Source organism: Nycticebus coucang, chromosome 10 (genome assembly GCF_027406575.1).
Source record: "Nycticebus coucang isolate mNycCou1 chromosome 10, mNycCou1.pri, whole genome shotgun sequence".
In the NCBI taxonomy this organism is placed as follows: domain Eukaryota; kingdom Metazoa; phylum Chordata; class Mammalia; order Primates; family Lorisidae; genus Nycticebus; species Nycticebus coucang.
This window is the reverse complement of record NC_069789.1, coordinates 109,509,413-109,530,899: the sequence shown is the minus strand read 5'-3', so window position 1 is coordinate 109,530,899 and position 21,487 is coordinate 109,509,413. Positions and strand designations below refer to the sequence as shown.

Genomic DNA, 21,487 nt, shown 5'->3' with positions numbered 1-21,487 from the left:
CTCACCCTGTGCTGACTGCTATGTAAGGGAACACACCGGCCACCAGGTGGTGAGGTAGCTGGGCACTTTGCATGGTGGACACGATGACCTGCCCTGCCTGAGGCTTTGAAGGTCGCAGAGTCTCACCTGACCCCTGTCAACCTCTCACCTGGACCTCCTGGGCTCCAGAAGGGTCAGCAGCACCTGGATCCCACTGACGAGGACAGAGGGGCTCTGCTCCCCCTCGAACATGTTGCTCAGGAGCTGCTCAACTGTCTCCTGCCTGGGGGATGGGGGCAGGATGAGGGCCTAGACAGGGAGCCCCAGGCACACCCCCTTCTCGGCCCTACCTGCCCCGAACACGTACTTCTCCAAGGTGGCCAGTAGCTGGTCGGGCTCCGGGCTATCCTGAACCTGGACCATCTGCTCGCGGCTCAAGCGGATGATGTCGCACAGGGACTGGGATGCGTTGGAATGTTGCTGGGGAGGAAGAAGTAAGGTCCCTGCTAGGGCCACTTGGGTCCTCCACAGCCGAACACTGGACCCCACACACTGACCCTCCTTCCCCAGCCCCTTAAGACACCAGAGGGGACAGCTGGTGGAGAGAACAGGGAAGAACTCCCAGAAGGGAGACATGCACATGGGATGTGCACACCCAGGTATGCAGCAGGCTATACAAGCAGGACAACATCTCCTGACTGCTGAGTGGACAAACAATGGGATATACTCAGACACAAGAAGCAGCAAAGCGCTGACACACACAAGCACATGAGTTTGTGCCTCAAACACAGCATGGTGAGGGAAAGGGCTGGACGAGGAAGACCCTGTAGTGTAGTCCCACTGAGGTGGACTTCCAGAACCGGCAGACATGGGGACAGAGTCATCTGGGGGTTCCCAGGGTCTCGCTGTGTTGCCCAGACTGGAGGGCAATGGTGTCATTATAGCTTGCAGCAACCTCAAACTCCTGGTCTCAGGTGATCCTCCTGCCTCAGCTTCCGGAGTAGCTGGAACTACAGGTGCCCACCACAACGCCTGGCTACTTTCTTTATTTTTTATAAAGAGGGGGTCTTGCTATTGCCAGGCTGGTCTGGAGCTCCTGGGTTCAAGAAAACCTTCTGTCTCAGCCTCTCAGAGTGCTAAGATTACAGGCATGAACCATGGCGTCAGGCCACAGGGCTTGTTTTTTTGGAGTGATGAAAAATATTCTAAATTGGGCAGTATCTGTGGCTCAGTGAGTAGGGCGCCAGCCTTATATACCGAGGGTGGTGGGTTCAAACCCAGCCCTGGCCAAACTGCAACAAAAAACAGCCAGGCGTTATGGTGGGCGCCTGTAGTCCCAGCTATTAGAAGGCTGAGGCAAGAGAATCACCTAAGCCCAAGAGCCGGAAGTTGCCGTGAGCTGTGATGCCACAGCACTCTACCGAGGGCAACAAAGTAAAACTCTGTCTCTAAAAGAAAAATATTCTAAATTCAAAATGATGATAATTATATAATGCTGTGAATGCACTAAAAGGCACTGAATTATAAACTTAGGTGGGTGTTGTGTGCTATGTAATTTCCCTCTCAGTAAAGTTAACACAAAAGGACAGAAGAAAAATGCAAGAAGAGCAGAGTCCACCCTGACAGGCAGCTGCCAGGCCATGGCCATGTGGTCCCCAGACCTGAGGAGGCCTGGTAGACGCCCCCTCTCTGCTGTGACCTGAACAGACATCACCTCCCAGGGATGGTGAGCCCTGTCTCCGCTCTGCAAGCCCGTGAACCTCCTGGACTAGGACACACTGCTCCTGTGGCCCTAGGGCCTGAGGAGAGTAGTGACCAGGGGAACACATGGACTCAGAGCCCTCAAGCTACTTGGGGCTCTCAAGAGCAGGGCTTCTGGGTTAGCAGACAAGCAGTGGGTTGTGGGAGATGGGGAAAGAGCTATCAAGCCCAGCAGCCAGCACAGGCCCAGGTAGGCAGGGTAAGTAAGGCTCAGGGCCATTGACAGTGATGAGGAGACCCCTCCCCTCAAATGATCACTGATCATTGATCAAAGGATCAATGCCAAGTTCCTTTTCTTTTTTTTTTTTTGTAGAGACAGAGTCTCACTGTACCGCCCTCGGGTAGAGTGCCGTGGCGTCACACGGCTCACAGCAACCTCTAACTCTTGGGCTTACGCGATTCTCTTGCCTCAGCCTCCCGAGTAGCTGGGACTACAGGCACCCGCCACAATGCCCGGCTATTTTTTCTTTTTGTCGCAGTTTGGCCGGGGCCGGGTTTGAACCCACCACCCTCGGCATATGGGGCCGGCGCCCTACTCACTGAGCCACAGGCACCGCCCGCCAAGTTCCTTTTCTTAAGACGGTGTAGACACACCTGGTTCTCAAAACTCCCTTTTCTCACCAATTTCTCTTAAAAGGGGAAAGGGTGGGCATGGGGAACAGACTTGCAGAGGAGAGCCTGCAAAGACAACAATGACACTCACATTGTCATCCTTCGAAGGATGGATCTGCTCAATCAGCCGCTGGACAATCTTCTCCTCATTCAGCCACTGAGGGCAAGAAGGTGGGACACTGTCACTACCCCCTGCCTTACAGGACTCTGTCACCACCCTATCCCACACCCTCATCCAGGAAGTGCCACTCACATTGACGACATCCTGCCGCAGCTGGGGCCGCTCCACGCAGGTGAGCAGGCGCAGCAGGAGGTCCATGATGGCTGAGGTGCCAATGTGCTGCAGCAGCAGGTCCACAAAGTCGTCCTTCTTCCGCAGGAAGGACACAAGCTGGGGGCACACAGACCGCAGACCATGTCACGCACAGATGCCCAGCCCACACCCCCCACCATAGGCACAGGCCAGGAGGGCCAGGGCACCTGGTCTGTCTTGCGGTTGATGAGGATGCCCATGACCTTGCTGAAGAAGCTGGCAAGCAGTGGGTTGAGGCTGCCACTGCTCTGCAGGAAGCCGTAGAGCCGGTTCAGGAGCGACTCGTCAGCACCCAGAGCATCATTGATCTGCGGCACATCGGAGGTCAGGATCTCACAGGCCACGCTGGGGTATCTGGGGAAAATCAGGGGGTGTCCAGAAAGGGGATGAAGCACAGTAAGGGCAGAGGATGGGGCCAGAGAAATGAGGGCCCTGAGCAGGTCCCCACATCCCTCCACACCCAGCCCGCCCTTCCCTGGGCTTCCCACCACACCAAGAACTAACCCTGGGCCTGAAGCTCCAGTGTTTTCTGATCCCTCCACTAACAATGCACATCCCCTCTGCCTCCCTGACAACTTCCAGGGAAGCCCAACTTCCAGGGCAGCTCCCCTGGGCCACCTGAGCTTCCCAGTCCCACCCCTGGTGACTTTTCTCAACTTCAAACCTCATCTCCCTAAACACCCACATGCTGCTCAATGGCCTCCAAGACAAGAGTCACCCTGACCAGCATGCCACCAAAGGCCCTGTGGGATCACAACCTGCTCCAGTCTGACTGTAGGGAACCCACACAGTTGCCCCCTCTCATGGAAAGTGGACTCCCTGGGGAAGGGCACAGTCCCCAGCAGGTGTGAAGGCACAAATGTCCCAATGGAGGCTCCCTGAGTGTCCTCCTGCTATGCTGTGCACGAGAGCCCAGTCGATGGCCCACTGGATGGCCCAATGTGTTAAGCAAAGGCACACCAACAGGACAGAGGCTCTGGCAGAGATCAGAACAGAGGAGAAAGAGAAGGGTTGGGTGCCATGTGATAGCAAAGGCAGGGAGCCAGAAGAAACACTGCTGACCCTGCCACAGGTGTTTTCAGTTGCAGCAGGGGACCTGCTAGGCCCTATGCTCCACCTGGAGGCCACCCCCTGGAGATCATATTTTACAAGGGGTAAGGTGAGGAGCAGCCCTGGCCCTGCCTGCCAGGCTCAAGGCCTCCACAAGAGCAGCAACAGGGACACGCTGCAGGACAAAAGCCCAGCATCAGCAAAGCAGGAGGCCAACAGGAGTTTCTTACAAAGGTCCAGGAAGTGACAGAGAGACCAGGAGAGATAAGCCCTGAATCACTGACAGAGCCCTGCCCTCTATGAGGCCAGAACCTGGAGCATACTTCCCTCACCATGCAGGGAGCAGGAGGCAGCAAGGGGTGGCTTGTGCACAGAGCTATCCCAGGGCAGGGGCTGGCCAGGCACCCCGGGGAGCACAGGTGAGCAGATGTGAGAGACAGAGAACCACAAGTGAAGACCACGCTACCTGGAGTAAGAGATCAACTTTAACCCTAGCCAGGAGCCCTACAGGCCATCCCACAGCACCAGGGTGAGTGCTCAGGGCTGGGGACACAGGCAAGCGGAGGCTGGTCTTGGTGGCACCTAGCTACATCTCAATGAAAGAAAAAAAACAATGACTAAGCTTATGCAAAAGCTTAGATCAATCTCCAGAAAATCATGCTGAGGAAAAAAACAATCCCAAAAGGTTACCCTTAACTTGATTCATTTTATAGCATCTCCAAGTAACAAAACTGTATAAATGGAGAACAGATTAGTGGCTGCCACGGGTCAGGGCTGGTGTGGAAGGGAGGCACATGTGGGTCCCTGTGTGAGGGAAGTGCTCAGGCTGGCACTGGTGTTGCCCATATGCAAACCTGTGAAGGCAGTAACTCAGCGTTTACAGGCATGCACAGAGAGTGCAAACCAGGAAACCTTTCAGCGGGCGGATGGTAGTGACATCAACACCCTGGCTGCGATGCCCTGGTAGTTTTACAAAATGTCACCACCAGGAGAACACTAGACAAAGTATACTTATGATCTCTGTTACTTCTCACAGCCACCTGCAATTCCACAGTCATCCCAATCAAGATTACAACTGAAATTAAAAATCATCAGGGAAAAAATGTGGGGCCCATTAGATGAACCAAGATAAGCAAAACACTGCTGGTTGTTAAGGGTCATGGAATTCACTCTAATCCTTCAGTTAGTACTTCAGGAAATTTCTTTTTTTTTTTTTTTTGTAGAGACAGAGTCTCACTATATGGCCCTCGGTAGAGTGCCATGGCATCACACAGCTCACGGCAACTTGCAACTCCTGGGCTTAAGGGATTCTCTTGCCTCAGCCTCCCGAGTAGCTGGGACTACAGGCGCCCGCCATAACGCCCAGCTATTTTTTGGTTTGCAGTTCAGCCAGGGCCGGGTTTGAACTCGCCACCCTCGGTATATGGGGCCGGCGCCTTGCCGACTGAGCCACAGGCGCCGCCCTTCAGGAAATTTCTTAACAAAAAGCTTTTCAAAGATGGCAGCCTAGGCTGGGCACAGCAGCTCACGCCTGTAATACCAGCACTCTGGGAGGCCAAGGTGGGTGGATTGCTTGAGCTCAGGAATTCAAGACCAGCCTGAGCAAGAGTGAGACCCCGTCTTTACTAAAAATAGAAAAACTAGCTAGACGTTGTAGTGGGTGCCTGTAGTCCCAGCTACTTGGGAGGCTGAGATAAGAGGATCACTTGGGTCCAAGAGTTGGAGGTTGCTGTGAGCTATGATGCCACAGCACTCTACCCTAGATGACAGAGTGAAAGTCTGTCTTTAAAAAAAAAAAAATTATATATATATATATAAATAAAAAACATCCTGAAGGAGTGAGTCCAGGCCTGGTCTGCCTCCAGGTGTGCACCCCCAATGTGGAGCTCTGATGCCAGGTGCCTCCGTAAGGCATTCCTCGTGACCTAGTTAAAGTGCATGAGACACCCAGAAGCCAGGGAACAGGGGCGGGGCAGGGACTCACTTGTAGCGCAGCCGCTCCTCACCACTGGCAGGTGGCTCCTGGGTGACCCAGGCCACCATGGCCTGCAGGTGGGGCGGCTGCAGCAGGAAGTCCAGCAGCTTGCGGTTGACCACCTTGCACTCTTGCAGAACGTCCTCCTCATCCAGCAGCTCGGGCAAGCTAAGGTCCTCCCGCTCCAGCAGTGTGTCCAGGTGCGAGCTTGTGTGCAGGTCAAACTTCCAAAACATGGCGCCCTGCGGGCCCAGGGCACAAGCAGTGCCGTGTCAGACATGTCCAGAAAGGTCCTGCTGGGCGAGGCACCAGCCACCTGGCTCAGGAGCAGCCTCTCCCTGAGACCTGGCCCTATGCCCAGGCTCAGCACCTCCATCATGTACACTCAAGGCACCCGCCCACCCCAGGTCCCCTAGCACCCCCATCTCCAGCCTCCATGCTGCCTACCCTGTGGCCCAGGGGATCACCTCACTCCCAAGGTCAACTGTCCTGTCCACCCCTCAGTCTCAGGCCTGGTAAAGTCCCCTGGTGTGGACTGCATAGGGCCTGTAAGAAGAGACTGGACACTATGCACAGAGTGGCCTCGGGCCTGTCCCCACATCTGGGCAAGGACGTTCCTGAACCTCTGGCTTCAGATTCACTTCACTTGATACTTGCTGAACAAACTCAGATCCCCCATGACATCCAGTACACGGTGGCTGCCCAGCCTTGCAAGTCACCCAAGGCTGCGTGGGCGGCTGGGGTGGAGGGTGGGGGAAGAGAGGAAGTCTGTTCTGTCTCCAGGCTGTGGCTGTTGCTTGGACACTATTTACACACAAACACACCCCAATCACCCTCTCACCACCCAGCACCAGGGCCTGGGACAAGGAAGAGGAAAAGTTGCCGGAGGTGCTCCCAGAATAGCCACTGATCAGGGCCCGAAAGAACCCTGGGATAAGCCATCTCTACCAGGGAAGAACAAAGTGGGCTGCCGACACCAGGCTCTGACTCTGGCCCCTACTACACACGTTAAGTGGCGGGCAGTCAAAGCAGCACACAGAGTGCTGACTGCGTGGGCAGCGCCACGCTGTACCCAGACTGTGCTGCCAGGCTCCAGTGCTCCTGGCTTTGCACGTGTGCTGTGCACGTGATGTCCAAAAGCACAAGCACTCAAGAAAGCCACCATCACCTTACTATACAGCATGAGGGGGACCAAAGCCCAGGCAAGTCAGGTGGTTCTGGGGTGCTTCACGTCGTCTAGTCCCCAAAGATGGTACTCATGGTACTCTCACACCAGCAAGGGGCTGACTGGAGCTATGCTCATCACCTGTCACCTGGCAAATGCATGACCGCCTGAGTAGAGGCTCTAACATTCCCAAGTCACCGCTTGAGGATACAGAATGGTGCAGGGCATGAGAGGTTGGGTGCCTCTTCCACAGTCCTCACCACCACTTTCCAGGCACACAGATGCTAGTCCCTCTCCTATAACATCTTTCTTCTACACCTTCTCTGCCCGGCCCTCTTCTCCAGGGTCCAGCTATCCCCTTCACCATCTGAGTCCCTGACCTGCCACCTTAGCATCGACTAGCCACCCCAGGACCCAGACCCCCTCCACAGATGGAGCGCCAGGCCAGAAGAGATGCCAAAGCCCAGGAAAGCAACCAGGGCTGATACAGTGCCTAAGCACTGTTAAGATGCTAGGGTGATAAGAAGCCTCCCTCACCTTGATCAGCCTCCTCTGCTTGCCAAAGTGACCACCCCAAGGCTCAGCTCAGGTCCACATGGCCAAGACCACACTCCCAGGATGCCCACCTGCCTCAGTGACTACATTGACAAGCCTGGTGGGAGACACTGTTGGGTCTCTAAACCTGGCCGAAGACAACTGAAGATGGAGTGGAGGAAGTTAGGTCTGAGACCAGCAATAGCCATGAGGGCAAGGAGGATAGGAGACAGTGGTAAACAGATTTCAGGCCTGAGACCAGGGGCTGGAGGGACCTCTGGGGCCTCTGGGCTCCTAGTCCACAGCAAGCAGTAACTCACCTGGTGCCCTCACCCACCTGCTATTCCCAATAACTCTCCCTCGTGCACAAACCCAAGCACCTAGTGTTCATTCTACACAAGAACCCTGCAATGGCTCCCCTGGCCCTCACATTCAGGGTCCCAAGGCCCAGCCCCTGCCCATACTCAGCCTCCCCGCTGAGACTACATCCCAGCTTTTGTGACCACCCCCATCCTTTCAGCTCAATCACTGACCTCTACACCAGCTGATCCCTACCCAGGGAGGCCAGGCCCAGTGCCACCTTCCGAAAGTGCCCTCCAGTTTCCCTATGCTTCTGGGGCTGCCCAAGGCACAGGGCTGGGTAGATGGGGCATTCCCTGGACCCATCAGACAATGCTACCATCAGCTGCCCCAGCAACCCCTCTGTGCTGACCACTCTTGTAAGGACCTCACAGTCATTACTTCCACTGCATCTCCTAACAACCCCACACAAAGGAACTGCTGGTTCCATGTTACTGAGAGGAAACTGAGGCCACCTGAGGTAAGCTGCCCAGGCTAGATCTGGGGCAGGTGAGCACCCAAGCTGGCCTTCAGCCCCTGGAAGGTGAACTCTGGAAGCAAGGAGCCCTTGTCTCCAGCTCAGGCCAGTGTGGAAGGTAACCTCGGATGCCTACAAGATGAGTATGCTTGAGCTCCACTGCCCCAGTAAGTACTCTGCCTATGGGAGCAGACCTGGAAGGAGCTTTTCCCTTCCTGATCTTCAAAGTCCTTGGCTGGACGCTAAACTGGACCTTGTTCCTGACACCTAGAGCTTCCTCAACAGACCCCTGTGGATGGAGGTAGAAGGCTGCAGTCCTTAGGCCCCTTGACACCCAGCTGTGACAGCACAGCCCACCCCCGTCACTGTGGGGCCTGAGCTCTCCGGCAACCCAGCACCACCACAAATCTGGGGGCTTCCTTAGGGCACTGCAGACTCCCGCAAACCTACCCAGGTCCCACCCCCTCCACCTGCATGATTGGCACACAGACACCCCCCCTGACCCTTGGTCAGTGTCCAGGGTCTCCCTGCCTCCTATTCTCTTCAACACTGGAAAGCCTGGCCATGCATGGGCCTTCTGTTTCCAGAACACACAGAACTCGGGCCCACCTCAGCGACACTATCCTAACAACTGGTTTCTTTGCATCCTCTGGGGTTTCACCCAGTCACATGCTGCACTCCAACCCGCACAGCACTCACTGTTGTCTGGAGGCATCTCTAGGACACAGCAGCGATGTGCCATACACATGTACTAAATGAACAGCTCCAGACAGCTCTACAGCGCTCCTCTAAAACAGTGGTTCTCAACTTAACTAATTATGCGACCCTTTAATACAGTTCCTCATGTTGTGGTAACCCCCAACCATAAAATTATTTTCCTTGCTACTTCATAACTATAATTTCGCTACTGTTATGAATTGTAATGTGAATATCTGATATGATCGCCTAAACTCAAGAGTTGGAGGTTGCTGTGAGCTGTGATGCCACAGCACTCTACCGAAGGTGACAAAGTGAGACTCTGTCTCTACAAAAAAAAAAAAAATATATATATATATATATATATATCTGATATGCAGGATGTATTTTCATTGTTACAAAGGGGTGGCAACCCACAGGTTGAGAACCCCTGCTCTAAAATCTTCCTCACTAGGTTGACTGGAGCACCTGGAGCCATCCACAAATTCCAGCCAAAAAACAGCCATGTTTGCACCAGGCCTCTGCCCAGGCAAGAGGCTGACATCCTGGTTAGTGAAACTGTTCCCACCTGGGCTGCCTGAATCACAGGTACAGAAAGGTACACGATCACTGGGGCAGGCACTGTGGGCAGGACAAGGAGCCACTGTTTCACCAGGATTCACAGTCATGTCCCCTCCTCACTCTGCAGCCTCCTCAAGCACACAGTAACTCCTCCCTTTTGCCCAAATGTTAGATCTCCTCCAAGGACCCTTTCCAAAGTCATATCTCATAGAGGAATGTGATAGGCTGACCAAGTGCCTGTGCCCACAAAAGTGACTCATCACGCACCATCGGTGGGAAGCCAGAGGCATGCAGGAATTTCCAGATACAGGTGTACCTGGGACCTGAGTCACGTCAAGGGGCAATGACTGAATCAATGCTGATTCTGCCAACCTCTGGCCTACAGCTGTGCCAAATGACCGATTGGGATAGCAAGGGTACATGGCCTCTCTCTGCATGGGAAACTGCCACCAGGCATGAGGGGCCACACACTGCATGTGTCTACTTCTGTGACACTCCCATAACAGGCAAATCCACAGGGACAAAAAGATTAAAGGCTTTTAGGAGCTTAGGGATTACGAGCAGTTTCCCAAAAGGAAACAGTTTCCTTTTGGGGTGTTAAGAGAAAGTTCAAAAATCAGCTGTCATGATAGTTCCACAACATCTGAATATACTAAGACCCACTGAGTTGTATGCCTTTTTTTTTTTTTTGCCACAGGTTCTCACTCTGTCACCCAGCCTGGAGGTACAGTGGTTATGACCACAACTCGCTGTAGCCTAAAACTTCTGGGCTCAAGTCATCCTTCTCATCTCCAATCCCCAAAGTGCTGGGACTACAGAGAGCCACCACACTTGTTCAAATTGTACACTTTAAATGAATTATATCTCAGTAAGAACTGTTGCCAAAAAAACAAAAGCTGGCCAGGCCATCAGGGTAGAGCCAGGCTTGGGCCTTGCATTATGTCCCAGCTACCCTGGGCCTGAGGAGATACCAGCTAGCATGACAGAGTGGGGCCACTGAAGCTCCTCTCTCTCAGAGAGCCTGCCCAGGGGACCCTCCCCACCACTCCTTACTACCAACACCCCAAGCTAAGTAAGCCCCTCCGCAGTGGGGGCAAGGAAGGGGCAGGGCCAAGTCAGCACCTACAGGGAAGCCTTGCACCTGTACCTTCAGGCACTCTGTCTCCACCTCAGGATGACATAGTAAGAATTCTTACTATTCTCACTTGATAACAGGGTCCCATCTGCAGAAGGGGCCCAGGGGGACCAGACAGCTAAGAGGGAACATCCTGGTTTCTGACAGGAGACACAAGTTCTTGCCACTAAGGCTGCCCAATCACTGCTAAGACATCAGTTAAAGGGCACAGACCACAGTCCCCACCCCTCAACCCCTACCCCTGCTATGTAGCACAGGCTACAGCCCCCACCCCTAAACCTCACCACCTGTTTCAGAGAACAGGTCAGGCTTCCTTCCTACCACTGCTTCCCCAAGAACCAGGGCAGGGGTTGCCGGATCAAGAAAGATGCCAGGTGGTATGCAGTGTCCCAGGGCCTCCATCTGAACCCTGGCCGCAAGAACCCAAGTGGCCGCTTGAACTCTCAACCTCAAGCAGCTCCTCTGAAAATCAGAGTAAGCTGCAAGGATCAATATAACTGAGTGTGGAGTTCAACACCCTGTAAGCATCAGTTCTCAGGGTATAAAAAGAATTAAGACCCAAGTACAGAAGAAAAGAAAAAAAAGGGGGGGGAAACATTTTTCCCCACCACAAGCTCTCAATCCACTCCAGCCTCCATTCCTGAATCTCAGCAGCTACCTTCCAACTTGATAGATCTTGCTGGAAACCCTGGGAATCAGGAGAGGTGGCTTTTGTTCTCTAACTGGGCAAACCTGGACAGGGCGCTTCACTTCTCTGAGCTTTATTTCCATATCTGTGAAATGGGGACACAGCCCACGGGGGGCAGGTTGCTGTGAGAATGAGCAAAGTTAAAGCAAGCAGTCCTGACATAGCTGGCTCTGGGCAAGAATGAGCTCCTTCCAGTCTAAAGGTAAGACCACAAGCCCATTCGAGTAGAATGAGCAAAAAACAGTCACTATCCCGAGGATGATGGCACTAAAAACAGGAAAACAGGAGCGAGACCTACTTGCTCATCTATGTGACTTAAGCACTTTTCCTCAGATCACTCAAACACTTTGGCAAGTACCACACACCCGCCACCCCTATTCTTTGCAACTTTCAGCAACTTCAAGAAAGCGGAAGTGACTACTACTGGTTTTTAGCGACCGTTTGAAAACTATGACTCTGGCTGCAAACGGAAGAAGGGGAAATTGTAAATGAGAAAGGAAGCCATTAAAAAAGAAAACTACCTCTGCAGCTCTCCCTCTGCTAGCTCTGCACCATAACCATCACCCCTGGCTTCTTGTTTTGCTTTTTTTTTAAGAGACAGAGTCTCACTTTATTGCCCTCGGTAGTGCTGTGGTGTCACAACTCACAGCAACCTCCAACTCCTGGGCCTCAGCCTCCTGAGTAGCTGGGACTAAAGGCGCCTGCCACAACGCCCAGCTATTTTTTTGTTGCAGTTTGGCTAGGGCTGGGTTCGAACCTGCCACCCTTGGTATATGGGGCCAGTGCCCTACCCACTGAGCCAGAGGCGCCGCCCCTGGCTTCTTGTTTTGCTGTCTTGTTCCAAGGCCTTGAACACCAGCCACCCCCCAGGAGTCCCCCAGCCCCTTCCCCAGCACAGAGCTGTCCCCACTGTTACTGCTGCCTCTGTCTATCCAGACGCAGCTCTGGCTGCCAGGGAACCTGTGGACCAATCCTGTATCTGCCACCCCTGCCTAATCGGCCCTGCCTCCCAAGCACCCGGAAATGGAGATCAAGAGCACCAGGGGTGGGGGTGGCACACCCTCCACAGCACCTGAGCTGTCCAAAGGTGCAGCAGAGGCTCCAGTGCCAGGAGGCCTGCAAGCCAGCTGACCACCCTAGGAAGGAAACACAGCCTGCCAACAGCTCCTTAGAGGGCCTGAGATTCAGAAGATGGCAAGATCACCTCCAACTACCCCAGAGTCAGTTCTCAGACACTTCTGAAAGGAAGCTGGGAACACTCGATTTCAAGGATGGATGATGGTGATGGCAACCCCACTGTCTCGAGCAGGATTCATGGTGTATGCCAACTACAGAATCCACCACCACCCAGAGAGATAGGCATTGGAGATACCCACTTAGGAGAAGGGGCCACTGAGGCCAAAGGGACCTAGCCAAGACCAAATAACTTTGTTCCCATTCTCATGAGCTGGGACTTTCCTGGGGCGTGGGAAGGCCTGGGGGGAGGGTCCCCAGTTAGAGGACACCTAGAACCACATGCTCCCAGGGAAGATGGCAGCTCTGGTCCAACCCTAGAGAACAGAGTAATTAGGAAATAAAAGAATCTAAGGACACTTAGCCAAGGACTGGGGAGGGGGATTAAGCACTCAAATTCAGAGGCTTCTGAATTAGTCACAGCTTTAAAAGAAAAAAGGAAAAAACTAATGAACAAATTTTGTAGCCCTTGGAATAGACAGAGGAAAGAATGAGTGTTACAAAGTGATCCAAAGTCAGAATGACCCGGGTCCTAACCCCACTGCATCTCAGTTCCCCCACCTGGGAAATACCTCACAGATGTAGCACAAAGCAGCACTTCCTGGAGAAAGATCCCTAAAACCTGTGTACCAAGGGATCTCTCGCTACAACCCTCGTGGGTGCCACACCTGACTGCTCTCGGCCAGCAGAAAGGCTGCTCGGTCGCCTTCCCTGACTCTTCAAGCCTGACAAGCCCCTCCTAGGTCCTTTCAGGCCTCCACACAGACAGCACTTCCTCCAGGAAGCCTCCCAGCCAGTGTGAGGGCATGGCGCGAGGGCCTGCTCGCTAGGCCTCCACACCATCCCAGCCTCGGCTGGGACAGGTCTTGCCATCCAGGCATCTGCCCCCCCGAAGATGCCTATCCCCCAAGATGGGGCCAAGCTCACCCTAAAGATACTTGTTGAATTAATGAAACTGAAGCCAGAAGAGGAAGGTGATCTGCTAAAGTCACTTGGCACAGACCCTGAAAGCAAGCTGGGGGAGGGGAGGGTCTGAGAGCAGATTCTCCTCTAATGGGAAGGAACAGATGGCCCAACAAGCTCCCACCAAAAGCCAGTGCATCCCAACACACAACCCACACAGCACACAACTCACATGTGCCACAGAGCAGGCAAGCCAAAACCGCCTGCGACGCCCACGCCTTAGAGTAGGGTCGTCGCCCTGCACTGACATTTGGGCTGGACAGTTCCCTGTGGTGTGTGTTGGGACTTTCCTGTGCCTGGCAGAATGCTGAGCAGCAAGCACCTCTGGCCTCCACCTCCACATTCAAGACACTGGCAGCATCCCCCCAGTTGTGACAAAGAAAAACATCTCCAGAGGTTGTCAAATGTCCCCAGGAGGAACACAAATGCCCCCAGACGAGAAACAGTACAATTCATAATTTCAAACCAAGCAATAATCCTAAAAGCTACTGATCCTGGAGCACTCACTGCATCCTGCAATCTGCTACAGGTTCCTACAGATGAGGCACTTAAGCCCTAGAAACACCCTAGGTGGAAGCTCTCCTGTTATTCCCCCATACACTGGGGAAGAGGAAGCAGAGCACACTTGGATAACTTGGCCAAAGGCCTCACCACTTGGAGAGGCAGAGCTAGGACTTGATCTTGGCTTTGTGTGAGGAAAGGCCTAGCTCTAAACAAACAGCCTGCACTGCCTCCTCCTAATCCCAAGCCCAGAACTACAGTCACATGGTCTCAATTAATTTAAGCAAAATAATATACATGATAGGCAAAAGTTTGTTTTAAGAAAACAGAGCACAACATATTAAACAGCAAAGCAACCTCCACGCCACCACCAGTAAGTGCAGGTGGCAGGCATGGTGGGCATTTCCATGTGTCTTCCGCAGGTCACTGCACAGGCCCTGCACACAGCAACTCATGACATGCTATAGAACCATCTCCAGGCCTTGCTACATCTGCCATGGGCACTGACAGCTGGAACCTTCCTTCAGGTTGGACACAAGGGAAACCCTACCGTAGTTTCCTTATGCCTATGAACCAGTTACCACACCTGACATACAGCACAGCTTCCTTTCCAGAAACATATTGCCTTTCAGGCAGGTGTTAATGATTACACCTGTGTATAAGAAAGTGCGCAAGCAAGACCCTAACGCAAAGTCCTGGGCAGGGCCCCGGACAAGTACCCAGCCAGGCTACTTTGCCCCCAAACCATCTACACTCACGGCCTGCCAAATCTCCCACCTTGACATATTTGCACGTGCTGTTCCTCCCCACAGGAAGGCCCTTCTTCCCACTCTCCATCTGTCAACTCCTACTCATCCTTCCTAGACAGAAAAAGCCACTCATCCAGCCAGTCTCACTAGTCCCTCTTTTCTGTGGCCTCCTGCAGTGCCCTGAGTTACCTCTATGGCCACACACAGTAATTGTGACTGGACAGCTCTGCCTTTGTCTCCCCAGGGCTCAGCACCTCCTCCTGCTATGCCACCCAGCCCCGAGTCCCTGCCCTGTCCTCAGCAGGCCTCGTCTCACACAAACAGGACCAAGCGCCGGCTGCCCCGGAGAAGGCTGGCGCCGCAGCCAGACAACTGGGAGAGCCACAGACAAGATGAAGGGAAAGCCCCCTATCCAGTCAGCCTGGGCCCGAGGGTGAGGCCATGGAGCCTAAGAAGGCTGGCAAGAGCCAAGGGTATGGAAGGAAAAGCGGCCGGTATCCGAGGTGAAGGAACCTGTTGGAGGGACGGGGACAGCTGGTCATAGGATAAGAGGGAGGAGTGAGCCTGAGGGTGTAGGGAGGAGAGCCGCGATAGAAGAGGTTGAAGAAAGGAGGTAGAGAAGAGACGGAGAGGGACAGACGAAAGAGGCTCATGGGGAGTGAAGGGAAGAGGACAAGAAACAGGGGGAAGAAAGGAGGCAGGATGGAAAGAGGGAAAGCCCAAGGTGGTAGAGAAAGGATCCGAAAAAGAAGAGGCGGGGGTGGGGGAGCCCAGGACAGGAAAGACCGAGGAAACAGGGGGCGCAGAGGGGAGGCAGGATAAGGGCCCCGGGCTGGGAGGCCCAGTCTCGCGACGCGGGCAGCTCACCTGCGAGGGGGGGCGGCGGCTCCTCGCACTCAGGGCTCATCGGGGCAGCCCCCCCGCCCCGCCGCAGCGGCTCTGGCCCCTGCTCCGGGGCCCGGTATGTGGGGGCGGGGGGCAGGGGCGGGGGCTCGCGCACGCGCCCAGGGACCGGAACGGCCTCGCGCGCCCAGTCGCAGAGCTGACTGCGGGTAAGGCGGGGGCGAGAGGGTCACGAGACCTGCACAAGGGCCTCCCGGGTCGGCGCGGGAAACTGGAGCGCGTCCGCACGGAGGCAGGTGGGGGGTGAGATGAAGTGCGAGGCCCGCACAGGCAGCTCTACGGAGAAGGACGAGGGAAGTTGCCCCAGTTCCCCAGTTCAGCTCGACGCCCCGAGGGAAGGGAAAACGTCCTCCTCCGCAGTCCTAGCAGGCCGCAGAGCTGAGCGGCGACAGACAGAAGCCAAGGCCTCCTGTCTTAACCGCCCTCTCCTGCAAACCGGGTAGGTCTCCGGACTCCGCAGTCCGCTTCAGGGACTCCGACGCCCGGCTCTCTCCGCCACTATCCCACAATTCCCTTAGCGCTGGATACAGAAGGCCCCGCCCTCCCGCGGCCGTCTCCCTGCGCAGACGCGAGAGGGACTGTGCGACTGGGCCCTGCTGTGCGCACGCGCACGCGCACAGGGCCTGGGGACGTCCCACTTTGGAACACCTCCGACTCAGAAGCGCTTGCGCGCGTTTGTGCCAACGGTGTCGCCCGGAATAAACCCAGACAACTAACGGCGCAGGCGTCGCCGCACACTCTTTTGCCAGTTTCTCTACCACTCTGTTTTGAAGGCCAGTGAACATCCTGCTCCAGAATTTCCATTTCCCACTAGGTCCATTTGGAAATCCTTTCGCTATTCTGCTCCTTCAGCCATATTCTTGTCTCGGCGGGTCGAGCTCCTGTGGAATCCATCCTCGGTTTTCCCTCCCGCCCGGTCCTCTTGGGACGCCTCTGAGGCTCAGGGGGACCTCAGTCCCTCCTCTAGGCCTCTGACCTGGCCGTGTCGCTATTGTTGCCAGTTCTTCACAGCCTCCACTTACAGCATCAACTGGAAGATCACATTTAAGGTCCTATCTGGCGCAGAGCCTCAGTTCCCCCAGTTTTCATAGCTCTCCTCCCTGCCCATGTTGAGAGGCCTGCTGTACAGATCAGATGAGTAAGTGCCTGTAAGGACTTTTTTTTTTACCTGCAGATTGACCTTCATCCAGGGACATTTTCTTGAATTATAGATTTGAGACCATTTTTCTGTTCGAATATTTGTTCTTTGAAGGATCCTGATCATGCATTTGTTCTTCACATTTGTTAGCTGCTCTCTCATTGTCTTAATCTCTCATTTCCATCTGCATTCGCTTGTCAGTGATTGGACTTTTCTGCCATGTTTCTGTGGTCCCCACTATTTCTGGTGCATTTGTTGCACATGGTGTTGTTTAGTTGTATCTGTTAGCTAATTGCTGCATGACAGACAACCTCTGTGGCATGTATCATGTTCACACCTTGGAGTGGCAGGTGTGAGAGTTGGTTAAGACTGGTTCTGCTCCCCGTCTCTCTCAAGCACGAATGGGCTACCCAAGGCACCATCTCACAAAGAAACGCAAGCACACCAGCCCAACTGTGTTAGCACATTTCAAGCTTCTAGTCTCTTCCTATCTTCCACTCACCGTCCATTGGTCAAAGAAAGTCACATGGTCAAGCCTGAAGTCAAGGGGCAGGTGCATAGGCTCCACCCACCATGGCATGAGAAAGTACATTTGTCTCATGGAAGTGGAATGGGAAGGGAGTATTTGTTGCACAGTCTAGTTTACCAAAACCTTCGATCTGTTTCCTTAGGCTTACTAACCTTTTTTTTTTTTAATCTTTGAGATCTAAAATGGGCCTATTGGGTGGCGCCTGTGGGTCAGTGAGTAGGGCGCCGGCCCCATATACCGAGGGTGGTGGGTTCAAACCCAGCCCCAGCCAAACTGCAACCAAAAAATAGCTGGGCGTTGTGGCGGGCGCCTGTAGTCCCAGCTGCTCAGGAGGCTGAGGTAAGAGAATCGCGTAAGCCCAAGAGCTAGAGGTTGCTGTGAGTCCTGTGACATCATGGCATTCTACCGAGGGGGGTAAAGTGAGACTCTGTCTCTACAAAAAAAAAAAAATAATAATAATAATAAAATAAAATGGGCCTATTGTTATGTAGCTTGAAGCAACTGTGAATGTATTATTAGTCACGTTTCTGCAGAGAAATAAAATCAACAGAATGGCTGGGTGTGGTGGCTCACACTTGTAATCCTACCACTCTGGAAGGCTGAGGCGGGTGAATTGCTTGAGCTCAGGAGTTCAAGACCAGCGTAAGCAAGAGTGAGACCCCCCATCTCTAAAAATAGCCAGGTACGGTGGTGGTCATCTGTAGTCCCAGCTGCTTGGTAGGCGAGGCAAGAGGATCACTTGAGCCCAAGAGTTTGAAATTGCTGTAAGCTATGACACCACAGCACTCTACCGAGGGTAAGAGTAATAAATAAATAAATAAATAAAAATAAAATCAACAGGATATATGTAGGTATATAAAAAGAGACTTGGGGAAGGGGAGAGAAAAACTCATTTTGAGGGATTAGCTCTCCCGCTTATGTAGGCTGAGAGTCCTATGAGCTGCTGAAAGCTGGTGGTATAGGTTCAAGCCCAAACACCTAAGAACTAAGGGAGCCAATGGTGTAAGTCCTGGTCTGAATCTGAAGGAAGGGCTAAGAATCAGGAGCTCTGTCTGATGTTTGAGGACAGGAGAAAATGGATGTCCCAGCTCAAGAAGAGAAAGCAAATTCACCCTTCTCTCCCTTTGTGTCCTATTCAGGCCCTGAAAGGACCGGATGATGCGCCCTCACACTGGTGAGGGAAGATCTTCTGTATCCAGTCCACCGATATTAGCTTTCAAATACCCTTACAGACACAAGTAACATTTTATCAGCCACCTGGCCCAGTCAAGTTGACAACCAAAATGAACCATCACAGTGAGGCATTTCCTTGATTTTCTTTTTCTTTCTTTTTTTTTTTGGAGACAGAGTCTCACTTTGTGGCCCTTGTTAGAGTGCCATGGCATCATAGCTCACAGCAACCTCAAACTCTTGGCCTCAAGTGATTGTCTTGACTCAGCTTCCTGAGTAGCTGGGACTACAGGCGCATACCCCAATATCCAGCTATTTTTAGAGACAAGATCTGGCTCTGGCTCAGGCTGGTCTCAAACCTGTGAGCTCAGGCAATTCACCGCCTTGGCTTCCCAGAGTGCTAGGATTATAGGTGTAAGCCACTGTGTCCGGCCCTACAGTAAGGCATTTCCTCTTCCTTTTCTTCCATAGGGATCTTTTGTTCTTTTACCAAGTATTTGGCTTCCTGGTTTTTTCCCCACAGTACAATGGGATAGTTGCCACCCTGTTTTAACACATGGGCTCAGGAGCTGTGGGGGCTTTAAAGATTGAAGTCTGGATGTACACCCTGTCAAAACTCACAGATGTTGCTGTTGTTTATTAGACCTGAAACTTCTTTTTTTTTTTTTTTTTTTTTGTAGAGACTGAGTCTCACGGTACCGCCCTTGGGTAGAGTGCCATGCGTGGCGTCACACGGCTCACAGCAACCTCTAACTCCTGGGCTTAAGCGATTCTCTTGTCTCAGCCTCCCGAGCAGCTGGGACTACAGGCGCCCGCCACAACACCCGGCTATTTTTTTGTTGCAGTTTGGCCGGGGCTGGGTTTGAACCCGCCACCCTTGGCATATGGGGCTGGCGCCCTACTCACTGAGCCACAGGCGCCGCCCAGACCTGAAACTTCTTAAAACTGTATGATGGGGGGACACTCGTAGCTCAGAGGTTAGGGCACCGGCCACGTGCACTGGGACTGGTGGGTTCGAACCCAGGCCTGCTAAACAAAAAAGAAAAAAAAAGATAGCCAGACGTTGTGGCGGGTACCTGTAGTCCCAGCTACATGGGAGACTGAGGCAAGAGAATCACTTGAGCCCAAGAGTTTGGGGTTGCAGTGAGCTGTGACACCACAGCACTCTACTGAGGGCAACATAGTAAGACTCTTGTCTCAAAAAAAAAAAAAAGAAAAACTGTATGGTTGGAACATTCATTTCCCCATTGTTCATATATTTTTTTTTTGGGCCGGGGCTGAGTTTGAATCCGCCACCTCTGGCATATGGGGCCGGCGCCCTACCCCTTTGAGCCACAGGTGCCGCCCCCCATTGTTCATATTTTGATACGAAGGAACTTCTAGTTAGTGTATCTTTACTGGCCTCCTTTCCAGATGAGGAATGAATGTGACTGGATGGGCATTGTAGCTCAGTCCTCCAGCTGTTCTTCCACTTGGAGGCAACTTGCCCACAGCATGCCTGTGCACTGGCCTGTTCCCCTGCCACCCAGGGGAAGACCTGTGCTTGCCCAGCTATTTGTGACCAGGAAGTGTCTAATGCTGAGGTGAAGAAGCAGCAAGACCAAAACTACTTTGTGTGACAGTGCTAACATGATAAAGGTGACTTTTTTTTTTTTTTTTGAGATAGTCTCGCTATGTGGCCCTCAGTAGAGTGCTATGGCATCACAGCTCACAGCAACCTCAAACTCTTGGGCTTAATTAAGCGATTCTCTTGCCTCAGCCTCCCAAGTAGTTGGGACCACAGGTGCCTGCCACAATGCCCAGCTATTTTTTGTCGCAGTTGTCATTGTTGCTTAGCTGGCCCTGGCCGGGTTCGAACCCACCACCCTCAGTGTATGTGGCTGGCTCCGAACCGATAAAGGTGACTTCTGATCTCTAGTTCTGAGATCCAGCAGCTACCTCTTCAGTTTATCCTGTATTTTGGAAGGGGGGTGAAAAAAGTCAACCCAAATCCCTAATCAACTCAAAAGTTCTAGATGTGCACATATAATCCACAGGAGGAACGAGCGTGGGTGGCATGGAATGGCGCTAGGAAACCAGAACACAGGAAGAGAAGAACGTTTTGGAATTAGCCCAGGGTTGAATCCTGGCTGTGAGAACTTAGCCAGGGATTAACCAACCTGGTTACAGCTCCCTCTCTCGAAAAACAGCATCAGGACTCTTGGCTGTAAATGATAAAACTTCCTTTAGTTAAACAGAAAAGGAATGTATTCCTGGAGATAAGGCACTCTCCCCCAAATCTTTGAAAAGGCTGTAAAGTCAGGTTGGTACTCTGCAGTCACGAATGAAATCCACACCCAAGGCCTGCTTCAGGACACTAACACCAGGTTCAAACACTATGGCCAGAGTCTCTGCCTACGCCCTCCAAAAGCCACGTGCATTTGCTCCCGCCCTACCCAGCCAGACACCGGGTCTCTTTTGCAGCTCTGGTATTCAGACAACTACCAGCTTCTGATTGATAGAGGACCTGTCCCCCACAGAAGCCTTTGATTGGTGGAACTGAAGTCACATGACTATTCTGCGAGGGATGCTGGGAAAGAAAATGACTTCTACCTTAGAGAGTCTTGGGTGTCTGATGTGGGGAAAAGAATGCTTCAAACCAGGAGCGGGGTGGGGCCTTGGTGTGTGTCACACTTTATGGGGGCAAGACATGATTGCAAGAGGGACTTTACCTAACAATTGCAATCAGTGTAACCTGGCTTATTGTACCCTCAATGAATCCCCAACAATAAAAAATAAAAGAATGCTTCAAACCTAGTAATTCAGGGATGCTAGATGGCTAAAAAAGAAATATCTTCCCCACATTCCCTCTCAGGGAAGGCCAGGAAGATTAAAAGATACAACGACTCTGTGGATGATAATAGCAACTTTTTTTATTCCTCTAGCGACTCCCAGATTGGGTCCCCTAAGCTCAGTTTTCTTCCCACCCTCCCCATGCATCCTCCAGAGGAGGTGACAAAGGCAGCAGTGGAGGAG

General features: G+C 53.0%; 1 protein-coding gene across 3 annotated transcripts in view; it reads right to left on the bottom strand.

Annotated features, from left to right (window-relative positions):
• Window positions 1-16,134, bottom strand: part of PPP6R1 (protein phosphatase 6 regulatory subunit 1) — a 28,279-nt gene extending 12,145 nt beyond the window's left edge. For 2 of the 3 annotated variants that reach the window (XM_053607711.1, XM_053607710.1), the window contains exons 1-7: window positions 15,600-16,134; window positions 5,700-5,932; window positions 2,833-3,019; window positions 2,606-2,743; window positions 2,444-2,509; window positions 347-459; window positions 149-262 (exon numbers count right to left, since the gene is read on the bottom strand). In XM_053607711.1, coding sequence (XP_053463686.1) covers window positions 149-262; window positions 347-459; window positions 2,444-2,509; window positions 2,606-2,743; window positions 2,833-3,019; window positions 5,700-5,926 — 845 coding nt within the window. In that variant the 5' untranslated portion in view covers window positions 5,927-5,932; window positions 15,600-16,134. The remainder of the gene's footprint in view (window positions 1-148; window positions 263-346; window positions 460-2,443; window positions 2,510-2,605; window positions 2,744-2,832; window positions 3,020-5,699; window positions 5,933-15,599) is intronic. The other variant, XM_053607709.1, reaches the window with a different exon arrangement.
• Window positions 16,135-21,487: the final 5,353 nt, after the last annotated feature.